Raw genomic sequence first — 12,764 nt, forward strand, 5'->3', positions numbered from 1 at the left:
AAATTCCTACTTGGCGGGAGGGGTGGGGCAGATAGGGCGGAGTGGTGGGGGGCGGCCCGAGGGGGTGGGAGAGGGTCCGGCCCACGCTGCACCTGGGCTGGGACTGGTCCCGCCGGCGCAGGGTAGCAGGAAGCTCTCCACACACTCACTGGACCTGGGCTAGGACTGTTTTTGTTGTTTTTTTAAAACCAATTCTTCACATTCTGGTAATCTAAACAACTAATTTGAAGACAACATCAAGCAATAAAATGTAGAGCACCAATCACTGCTGGAAGATGGTATTGTTATTATGCTAAGAAGCATATGTAAGCAAATGGACAATGTGATGGAGATGCACTTAGTGAGTAACAATATGCATACCATCCTCTGTTATTTTTATAGTCTATGCCTCAGTTACACTTATGAGATTACCTGGAGAGAAAGATCATGAAAGGGGTTATGATCATTAAAAATGTCAACAGAATCCCAACAAATGAAGAAACTTTTTGAGGGACTACAATGACACATATTAATTTATAGAGCAGAATAGTTAAAGATTAATATTTCATGACAGATATGATATATATACTCCATAGCACTTTTCTTCATAAGTGTACTCTTCGCTCTAACATTTTCTTCAGGGCAACATTGACATCTTTATTCCTTAGGCTATAGATCAGGGGATTCAGCATGGGAACAACAATAGTATAAAACACAGAAGTGGCTTTTCCTTGGTCCATGGAACTGACTGATGATGGATTAAGATACATAAATGCAGCAGAAGAGAAGAAAACAGCAACAGCTGAGATCTGGGAGCTGCAGGTGTTGAAGGCTTTGGACCTGCCTGCAGTGGAGCGAATGCGAAGGATGCTGGCTATGATAAAGATGTAGGAGCCGAGAATGGTCAGGCTAGGGACAAGGATATTAATTGCACTAAAGACTAGTATCAATACTTCATTGATGTAAGTACTAGAACAAGAGAGCTTTAAGATGGAAATAAGATCACAGAAATAGTGGTTGATCAAATTCAACTTGCAGAAGTAAACTCTAATCATGCAGCCTGTATGAACAGATGCACAAAATACGCCTATTATGTACACCCCTAAAATCAAGGAAAAGCATGCCTGATGAGACATGATGACATTGTAAAGCAGGGGGCTACAGATGGCAACATAGCGATCATATGCCATGGCAGCCAACATGTGACATTCTGAGATAGCAAAAGTGAGGAAGAAGTAGAGTTGAGTCATGCATTCCGGATAGGAGATGACATTCTTTTCTGTCACAAAGTTAACCAGCATTTTGGGTGTGATGACAGTAGAGTGGCAGAAGTCAATGAAGGACAAACTGCTGAGGAGATAATACATGGGGGTGTGCAGGTGAGAACTGATCCAAACCAGGGTGATCATGCCCAGGTTCCCCACTGCTGTGAACATGTAGATTCCCAGAAAGATGAGGAAGAATGGCAGCTGGAGCTCTGGCTTCTCAGTTAAGCCAGCAAGGATGAACTCAGTCATTGTGGAACAGTTCCCTGATGCCATGCCTCTGTGCAGTTTCTGAAGGAGAGAGAAGACACAGTTTTTCAAAGGATGTGATTGCTATCACCTTTAGTAGTAGGGTACCCCCTTTATTTCTATATGATCATTTCAGTCTTGATCACCTTATTTAAGTACAATTTGAGTGTAATATCTGTTAATCTATATTTTCATATATAATGATTTTATGTGATACTTATATGTTTAATAATTCAAAATCTTCAGAGATTTTATGTTATGGTTTTAACATTTCAATGACTTCAAGACAATATATCTGACTTGAGATTTGCAAGCCTGAACGTTTAGAGAAGTTTATGAAGATAAATGGAATGACTGGGAACTGATTTCAAATCACAAGATGGATAGGCCATTGCCTTACACAGATAGAAATGAATTTTTGATAGGAGTGAGCATAGATAGTATTTTGAAACTTTTTCATTTTTCATATAATGTCAAGAAATTAGGGTTTTTCCATGAAATCTTCTGCACTTCAGATATTACTAAAATGAATCAACACTTACAACAATCATTGTACAAATCTATCAAGCTGCAGTAAGCCACAGCTAGCTCTTTGAGAGTCACATACCCAGTATCCTGGATTTCCTTTGAGGGATGCAGAATGAGTAGTCACTTAATATCTAGGCCTTGAAGTCAAATTTGCTGTGCTCATATTTGGACCTCATCGTTTATTAATTGGTACCACGAGATGAGTAAACGGTTCACATCATGATTTTTCAATCATTAAGAAAACAATTTTACTTATTTTATAATATAATTGTAATATAATTGGTAAGAGATTTATTAATCAGAAAAGGTAAGCATAGTTGTTAATTGTGTTCATAGACATTAACATTGTACCAGCAGGAATATAAGTGGTAATTACTGATTTCAAGTTGCAAAAAGAAAAATCTAAGTATTTTAATTTTTCCTTTGTAAATTAGAAGGGATAGAAAGTATAGGCACACAATAAGGGAATTATTAGAATTTTAATTATATATTTAATCTAATTATTAGAATTATAAATTTTGTCTCCTATTCTGTTAAACAGTGAATATATAATTTAACTAGGGTGCATAATTTGTAAAATTCCAGATTATATTTGGATGTTAAACAACATGAAATATGGAACATTTACTTATACTTGCTTGATCATTTCATTCCGCACATATTTTGGTGTCATAATTTACACTTCTTGAAGTGTAAGCTTAAATTAATACTTCAAGTTTTGTTCCTTCTTCTATGGTCCTAAATATTTTTAATTTCTTTCTCAGCTCTTTAGTTTTATCTCACAAATTTTAATGTATTAAATTTGAAATATCATTCACTTAAAAATATTCATTAGTTGGTGTTTTACTTTTTCATTTTGTCATATATCATGTAAAAGTGAATTCTTGACTTTATAGATGCTGAGTAATCTTTCCTATTTCTATTTTAAAAGTCTCTTTTCATATCATTGTGGTCAATGAGCATACTCTGAATTTTGTATCATTGCCAATTTCTGAGGTTGGCATCCATATATAAGATTAGTAAGTGTCTGCTTTTCTACCATCCAGCCAGTCCAAGTGAAGGGAATTTTGCATCAAAGCCAACATTTTAGTTACTCAATATGAACGTTACATATATAAAGTTTATATTCATCTCATCCCATCAGATGATACAGGCTCTTATGATTGGGAAGAAGATAGAATTGGGGAGGGCATTGTTTTACAATAAGATGTGGAATATATTTGAGTACAAACACAGTTTATATCAGATATTTCTCAGTATAGTTGATCATTAGAGTCTCTCACGGAGGTTACTATATTTAAAAATGATGCATGTAGAAATGTACATATTTGTAAATAAAAACAAGTTTCTTAACCACTTGCCTTAGCCCTGTTCCCCTGAGATAATTTAATCTGTAGGATCTGTAGAATAAGGCTCTTTTGTTTTTAGTTTTCCTGTATATTACCTCCATAGCTTCAAATAACTTGTTCATATTAAAAATGCAGCTAATTTTTATGTACCCAAGTTCTTTTTCTATGTATTCAATACACGGTCTACATACAGGGTCTGATTACACAGATCGGACTCATAGTAATCCTCCTGTTTTCAGCCTCACAATCACTGGGAGTACAGGCGCACACAACTACACCCAGTCTCAATTGCCATCTCAGCATGTCCCGGGGATGGGGCTGGCATAGCATATGGTACCAGGGATTGAACCCTGGGCACTGCCCTCTGGCTAAGCAGGCACTTTAGTCTGCTGAGCTGTCTGTCTGGCTTCTTGAACCCAAGCCCTTTGATTCCCAAAAGTGAATAAATTTGAGAACAAAATGTGGAATTTAAGAGAATGTTTATCAGAAATAATAAAATGAGGAGGAAAAAGTGCAAAATGTTTTCCTTGTCCTGGCTTTAGAGCACAGGGACTTGCTTCAAAGGAGATGAGTTCAAGAGTTCACAAAGAAGCTAGTTGTTTTGTATTTATAATGTTTTCTCAAAATTTGTTTGAAGTCAAGAAGTCTTAAGTTGGGAGGAGTTGTCAAACAATTTATCAAGGCTTCTTTCAGGAAGAAAGAACCTCCTTTCCTTTTTATGGTAGCTTCTTATGTTTATCTTTGTATCTCTAACATTGGCTTAGCTGCTAGAGTTAACTCTTTATCCAGGTGGGCTATTTTCTTTCATGGGATCTTGAAGTTAGGCTATTCAGTCTTTTTTATTCATGATAACTAAACTACTACATTTGGGCTGGCCAAATAGCTCAGTGAATTAAAGCTCCTGCAAGCAGGCACAGGAGCTGGGGGTTCAACCCCTGGGCCTACCCTGTTGGCACTGTCCTGGGGGTGTGCTGAGACAGCTATTAAGACTGGGTGTGGTGGCACATGCTTGCAATCCCAGCACTTGGGAGGTTATAAACAGGAGATTCACTACAAAGTCAATCTAGTAGTGAGACCCTGAACGCCGTGTAGACCCTTCCCTAAAATACAGAAAAAGAAATACAATTTACTCTCACAAAAGTAAAATAGAATAAACTTGCAAATCAAGTATGGTGATTATCTATTTTTGGGAAAATAGTTGGAACAAATAACTTAATCTAAGGAAAAAATACTAACTCCTAAATTTAGTTTAAATAACAATTCTTTACAAACATATCATGACTGAGTTAGTTCAGAAAATGAGACAAACACAAGCTTGATTTCTTGTTTTTCTTGTCTTGTGGGAGGTATAGTTTGGTAAGGAGGGGTGTTATAGCCCTCCACTCACTTCTCTTTACCACCCTTTGCAAGCCCAGTGGTCTGGAAAAGCTCCCTTCTGTGTCTCCCCAGCTACCCAGTGGCCACTCTTCTTCAATGTCACTCTCAAGATGGGTGCAGCTCCAGTATCAGATGTTTCCTTCCTCAACTCCTGCCATTTCATTTTTATTTATTTTTATTTTTTATTAATTTTATTGAGAAACAAATAGCAATAAGGCAGTTTTGAAACCGATTAATAGCACAGTTTCAATAACTAATACATTGTATATTGTTGTCCTCGTAGCCATTTCAGATGCTACTGTTGCCATTTTAGATAAAGAAGGGCACAACCTGGTGTAGCTAAGATCGGAAAGAGAGAGAAATCTGGGACCATATTCAACGTTCTTACCTCCATAGCCTTCTAGAACCTTCTCTGGTTACAGCTCTGCCCCTTTATGGGATCACCACAATAACATCTGATAATGTCCTGGATCTCTGCACCAGTTGGGCCTGCAACTGCTATCTAAACAGCACTCAATTATTATGCGAGGTCCCCTCCTTTGTGTTGACCCCATGTGCTGCAGTACAGGCCCTTCAACAGTAAAGAAAGGAAAATAAGCATCACAGGCTATGGGCTGTTAGCTGATGAGCTCCAGAGATCAGAAACTAAAGAACACTGGCAGCAGACACAGCACCTGGCCGAGCTGACCCAGTGTCCAGTTCTGTCTGCAAAGAGCAAAAGGACCTTAGGAATAAAACACAAAGGCATCATTTCTTAACTCAGTGAAGCCATTGGAAAACTATATGTTGAGCAAAACAATTGGAATTGTGAATTTCATTTAAGAGTATCAATTACAGACTATAATGGATTGGTCAAGATTATTATATTATTGCACAATAATCTCCATGGGGGCTATAACATAGCTTCCAAACCCATGTGCCATAGAATTAGATTTCTATCAGTGTGTCATAATGGTGTTGGTTTGCTTTTTTTTTTTTTTTCCTAGTTCTTGAAATAGTGAAGAGGCGTCCATAATACACAGAACCTCTTAGATATCACCATCTGGCAAAAACTGTTTTCCATCTACACAATAGGGACAGTTACCTCAGTGTTGGTACTGGTGTAAGTATTTTCTATGTGTGCAGGAGGTAAGCAAGTCCCGTGATGAACCCAGCATATTGCATTTTGAGCTATGTATATATGTATTTATTTTTATTTTTTAATTTTTTTATTCATTTTAATGAGAAAAAAAGATAATGTAGCAATGAAGCAGTTTCAAAATAGGTTAGTAGAATGGTTACAATAATTAATACATTGCGTATTGTTCTCTTCATAGTAGTTATTCAGAGGACAAGATGCAGACATGCTATCTTGTCTAAACAACATTAGTACAAATCTTTCTTTTCAATGAACTAGGAGAAAGTAGCTGTACATCCATCCTAAGTCTCTTGTGTATACATGTATTATTTGTATGTGTCCTTTTCAGGAAAGGACAGTGACAATATAAAATGTATAGAGAAGCTGGTGAAGATATCAGAAAATAAACTTAATGGCAACCTACTTAAAAATAGGAAAAAAATTACTTAAATTATCTTATAATAATACAAATACCCACTTAACTTCTCCTCTACCCTTACTTAGCTCATGATGTCATCCTCCTCCTCTGCAGTGACACTTTTGACTTCTTTAATTTCCTAGGAAATGTCATTCACTCCATTAACATTTTGATTTGATTTTCCTTCTACCTGAAATGATTTTGACAGTCACTTTCTCTGTTGTCTAGTAAATCCTTATTTTCTTCTATATTTCATTTAAAATTTTATTCATGGTAGAAATCATCTCCAATTTGTTCTCCTTGCCTGGGTCATTCTGCTCTTTGTGCAGATGGCTTTTATTCCTAAGCAGCATTAGCCACTTAAGGGGCTTTTCCTCTGATGTTCCAGCTTGTCTCAAGGAACTGGGTTCAAGTTACGCTTCCATCCCAGTCATCTAAGAATGGAGCTTATAGCTGTGAAAAATTCCCTGTGACCTATACTGTAATGCTGATGGCAACAGAGATAATTTTTCATCTGGGTTACCAGTAACAGAAACACATCTGGTACATCAAGGGAAGTTGGAAGACTAATTTAGAAATACATACATACATACATACATACATACATACATACATACAGGAACATTTCCCTGGGTTTTCATAATCATCATTTCTGGACCTAACTAAAGGTTACAAATTATAAGCATAGAGTAAATGAACTCACCTTTGTCTTTCTGAAACCTTAATGTCAAATTTTACTTGCAACTTGCTATCTTTGACATGGAGGACAATAGCACTGATACTGCCAATGAGACCCACAGGTACCTGGCCTTCGGCGACTTTGGAGCAGGGAAGGCAGGACCTGGCCTCAGTCTGAGTATTTAATCTTGTTTGTACCATGAGTCAGCATCTCCAATTTTAACTTTTATTGTTACCTTAATGGTTCTGATTACTGTGCTCTGGAGATTTGCCCTGGGTTTGCCAGGCAACAAATATCACAAGAGATAAATACTCTCCAAGGATTTTCATTTCTTGGAGATAGACCTCCTGGAGAATGGCAGTAATTACCACTTAAGTTTCCCCAGTTGTCTACCTTTTCTTCAAGTATATTTTTGCGAATCCTGAACTTGTTAATTAACAAGAAAGACTGGTGTGCACAGCTCTCCCATGAACTGTCTAAAATGCATGTCCTGATCTAGTGAGTCTGAGAAGATTTTGAGACTACAATTCTGAGCCTAGATGAGATCACTGGTTCATAGCCATATTGTGACCAGCAGGTTTTATTTTTTATTTTTACTTATTTATTTTATTTTCTGTGTGTGAACTATTGAGGAAATTATCATTATTTGTAGATGATGTGATACTCTACATAGAAAAACCTGAAAAATTCCATCAAGAGACTTGTAGATCTAATAACCAAATTAAGCAGTGTAGCAGGATCCAAAGTTAGCACTAAAAAATCAATAGCATTTCTATACAAAACCAACAAACATACAGAGAAATTACAGAAACCACACCTTTGACAATAACATCTCCCAAAATGAAATACTTAGGAATGAATCCACAAAAGAAGTAAAAGTTTTGTACAGAGAAAATTATAGTACTTTGACAAAACTGATTGAAGAGGATTTCAGAAAATGGAAATATATTCCTTGCTCCTGGATAGGAAAAATAGGCCTTATTAAAATAGGCATACTTTCAAAACTTTTATACAGACTCAATGCAACCCAAATTAAAATGCCATTAGTATGCTTCACAGATCCAGAGAAAACATTCTTAAAATTCATCTACAACCAGAAGAGATGTACAATAGCAAAATCAATCCTGAGGAAAAAAGGAAAGACAGGAAGCATCACAATCTCTAACTCGAAATTACACCACAAAGCTTCTGTGATAAAATCAGCATGGTACTGGCAAAAATAGACCTGTGGATCAATTGAACAGTTTAGAAGATGCAGACACAAATACAAAGATACGTAGCTGCCTTATCTTTGATAAAGAAGCCAAATATGTTTGCTAGAAGAAAAATAGCCTCTTTAATAAATGGTGCTAGAGAAAACTGGCTTTGCCCATTCCAAAACCTAAAAATAGATGCATGTCTACCATCCTACACTAAACAACAGTCAAAATGAGTCAAAGATTTAAATAAAAAAACTGAAACACTAAATCTTCTGGGGAGGCAAGTCGTAGAAATCTTAAAGATATAGGCATAGGTAGAGAGTTTATGAAAAAATGCACGGAAAACATTTCAAAGAATTAACAGTTGGCAGGGCCAGCAAGACAGCTCAGCAGTTTAAGTGCCTGTCTAGGCAGGCACAGAGACGGGGTTTGGATTTTGGCACCACATGCAATCCTGGCCCCGCCTATAGGTGCACTGAACTGGTCAGTGAGACTGGGCGTGCTGGCACACACCTGCAGTCACAGCCTTTGGAAGTGTGAAAACAGGAGGATCACAGTGAGTCCAAGCTGTATAATGATACCCTGTACCAAATACATTTAAAAAAATTAACAATTGGCAGCTCATCTCTTTGAAAAGTTTTTGCAAGTCAAAAGAACTCACCAACAGAGTAAAAGAAAATCCACAGAGTGGGGAAAAACTATAATGAACTGTCCCACAGACAGAAGACTTTTGTGTAGAACAAAGAACTTCAAAACATCAAGCCTCCAAAATTCAAAGAGCCAATCCAAAAATTGCCATCTGAGATGAGTATACACTTCACAAATGAAGAAATATAAATGGCAAATAAATATATGAAAAGATGCTCAACATCATTGGTTATTCAAGGGATACACACTAAAACAACACTGATATTCTATAATCAGCCAGAGAAAATGGCTATAATCAAAAAATCAACCAATAACAAATGCTGGAGGGGTTATGGGGTTCCTTTTACATTCTTGGTGGGAGTGAAGACTGGTACAGACATTATGAAAATCAATGTGTAGATTCCTCAAAAAGCTAAGATTAGAGCTATTCCCCTTCTAAGTGTTTTTCCAAAATAACTGAAATCATCATATCTCAGTAATATATGTGTACCCATATTTATAGCAGCACAATTAGTCATAGATAAATCTTGGAAACAACCTAAATGTCCATCAACCGAGGAATGGATAAAACATGTGGCATTTTTACACAATGGAGTATTACTCAGGTATAAAAAATGTAAATTTGAAGCTTTTATAGGTAAATGGATGTCATTAGAGATTGTAAGGTAAGTGAATAAATTATACCTACATGTGCAATCTTTGTATTGTCTTGCTAGTGTGAGAACCTGAAAAAGTAAATAAAATCTGAAAGGCCCAACAGATCCTGTGAAAGGGAAAGAATGTGTTCAATGGGAAGAAAAAATTGGAATGAGGCAAAGAACTAAAGAAAGAAGGAAAGAAGATACACTTATGTATGTATGCAGGACAGTTTGCATATTTATACTGCTGATTTGCACTGGTCTATTGAAAGGAGTAGTTTTTTATGATTTATTTATTTTATTTTACTGAGAAACAAATAGCAACAAGAAAGTTTCAACACTGATTAATAGGATAGTTTCAATAATTAATATTGTACATTGTTATCTTCTTAGTGGTTATCCATAGTACAAGATGCAGACAGGATATCCTGTCCAAACACTGCTAGTACAAATCTTTCTTCTCATTGAATTAAGGAAAGTAGCTTTATATCTATACTAACTATTCTGTATATATAGATACAAAATGGTCCTTCCTTTGTATCCCTTTTTTTGTTTAGTCCTGTCAGCAAAACATTCCATTGGCATCTAAATACTATAGGTGAATAAATTCAGCAAAACAATCCAACAGAGTCCAGCAGCCCACAATAGTAGTGGGTTATCCCCAGAAGTTGTTGACTTGAACCTTTCACAGTTTAGCATATTAATATGGCTTTACTTTATATACCTCATTTTTATACTTTTCTGCTAGATGGTTAAGATCAAGATAAAGCAAGACCTGTATAACAAGAAATGTAACTTTTGTATCTGATAAGGTCAGTCAAGTCCCCTGAGGATTTATCCTTTAACCCTGTACCACATTTTGCAGATCCTTTGTCAGTGTCAGCCATGTGGATGAGTCATGGCCATTGCTTAAGCAATTTGCTCTCTATGAAAGCCTGAGAGAATGTTTTCTCTCCATGTGAGTCTCCTTAGGCACACTCTATGACATCAATCACATTTGCTCTGTGGCCCCATAATCTTCATGATCAGAGAATTTGGGACACAACTGCGTGATATGATGTTACAGTATAGGTTCTCTTATGTCCTGAGTGCAAAGAGCAGTTAATGCTTAACTTATTTATTTATTTTATCTTTTTTATTTTTAATATTATTTTTACTGTATTTAGTACAGGGTCTAGAGGATCTCAGTATGTAGCTCAGACTTGAAGTGATTCTCCTGTTTTCAGCTTGCCAAGAATTGGGATTTCAGGAACACACCACCACAGCCAGTCTCAATGGTCATCTCACTGAGCCCCCGGGGATGGGACCTGTACAACACACCAAGGATGGAACCACAGCCTCTGCTTTACCTTTATAAAATAGGAAAAAATATCTAGTAATCTGAGAAACAAATTTAATTTTGTTTTCTATTTAATTTCCTATAACATTTTTGAAACCAATTTTGTAATTTTATATCTTGCAACATATCAACTAATAAGATAACTTTATTCAATATAAAAGTCAAATTGCCATTACTTTAATGAAATTTTGTATTGTTTTTTATTTTTTTACCATTTTGTATCCTTTAAAAAATAAACAAAATTAAAAATAAACTGTTTTTCTCTGAAATATCTTTCATTTGTCCAACATTTTTATTTCTAAAAATAGCAGTAGTAGTTGATTTATCTCTGTGCTTATTTCTTTGTACATTAATCCTCATTAATATATACAAATTCAGGATATTGTTGCTGAATATCAACCTAGAAGTCATTATGTTTGCATAATCTTCAAATAAAGATCAAACCAGTCTTTCTATCTTTGAAAGATTTTTATAATCTCCAAATGTAATATTTAAAGTATACTTGATAACTCAAAAAATACCATGTGCTTTGGCTAATCAACAAAAAGACATTCAGAAGGTTCTAAGTTTTTTCCTCTTCTTTCAGTTTTTTTTATAATTCTCCAATCATTCTGTCCTGTTAAACACTACTTATCATTTAAAGAGTAGCTACAAAATGTTTTACAAGACAAATTCTATGTACCTGTGAGTACATTTCTCACATTTATGTTTAGCACTTATTTTTTCATTGTCATGAGCAACTGACTATTTTTCCTTTATGCTCCAATATAAATTTCATGTATGAACTAAATTGAATTTCTGAAAGTAGTTTAATGAAGTTAGTGCCTTCTCAATCTATACAACCAAGGGTATCTCTCTATTTGTATTTAAATGAGAAAGAAAGTGGTGTCTACTACCTATAATAGTCAAGGACATGCTCAATGTAGGGGAGTCTGTCATCATTAGGCATTATGACCATTGGAATGCAGGCAGGTAGAGATGTGTAAATTACCATGTGAATCACTATGTGTCATGGCAGGGAAGGGGAACCAGAGGATTCTATGGTTTTAAAAGTAGAGCATAGATGCAGCTCTTCTCGTCCCCACAAAATTACATGGAATAATTTTTTACACTGTAGGAATGAAGGCTGCTGAGTATATTGGAAAGAATACTGAGTATTGACCTTTCAATATTCTTGGAGACTGATGAGATCATAACTTTAAAGTTTCCCTTAGAATTATTTTGAGACACTTGTGTGATATTTAATAAAGCTAATGCTCAAAACTACTAGACTTCTATGAAGATTGGCTGGATGTGATGTTATATGTATGTCATAAAAATTCAAATGTACTCTAGGTATAAAGAGTAGGAATTTATTGTAAGTATAATAATAATAATGTCTTCCTATCAGAATTATGTCCCCAAATTATCAACAGTTGGGAAAACAGTTTTTTTTTTAATCTCCATTGTTTCCTAATACTTAAGATTTCACATAGCTGTGATTTCTTTGTTTTGTTGGCCATGGGTTAGAAATGAGAATGTGCAGGGTATTGTTAGGGTTCCAGAGTGATGCATGTAACTCAAGATTCAGTTTCGATACACATGAAAATATCTTCAACAAAATACTAGCAAACTGAATTGAATAGCACTTAAAAAGATCATTCGTAGTCAGGCAGAATTCATCCAAAGGATTCCGGATGTCTCACTATGTGCTAATCAATGAATGTGATGATATCATCTCAACAGAATCAAAAGCAGTGCTAGGGAGATAGCTTGGCAGCATAAGCACCTGCCTGGCAAGCACAAGGTCCCAAGTTCAATCCCCAGTACCACATGCCATGGTGGTGCATGCCTAAATTCCCAGTTCTAGGGTATCTGAGACAGGAGGATCACTATGTGTCCAAACTACATAGCAAAGGGGCCAGGGAGATGGCTCAGTGGAATAAGCACTTCCCTGGCAAGCACAAGGGCTTGAGTTCAATCCCCGGTTCCATAAAAAA

The 12,764-nt window shown here is 36.0% G+C and overlaps 1 protein-coding gene and 1 pseudogene across 1 annotated transcript; both read right to left on the minus strand.

Moving 5' to 3' along the window:
* The window catches only part of LOC101569364, a 19,209-nt pseudogene that overhangs the window by 6,035 nt on the left and 410 nt on the right, over positions 1-12,764 (minus strand).
* On the minus strand, positions 188-5,319 carry LOC105742895 (olfactory receptor 8G1-like). The gene is made up of 2 exons (XM_012515852.2): positions 5,136-5,319; positions 188-1,535 (listed from the first exon to the last, which is right to left on the minus strand). The coding sequence occupies exons 1-2, from the start codon at positions 5,139-5,141 to the stop codon at positions 585-587; spliced, it is 957 nt and encodes a 318-aa protein (XP_012371306.2). The 5' UTR covers positions 5,142-5,319; the 3' UTR covers positions 188-584.

This window comes from Octodon degus, unplaced genomic scaffold (genome assembly GCF_000260255.1).
Source record: "Octodon degus isolate 3935 unplaced genomic scaffold, OctDeg1.0 scaffold00080, whole genome shotgun sequence".
Classification (NCBI taxonomy): Eukaryota; Metazoa; Chordata; class Mammalia; order Rodentia; family Octodontidae; genus Octodon; species Octodon degus.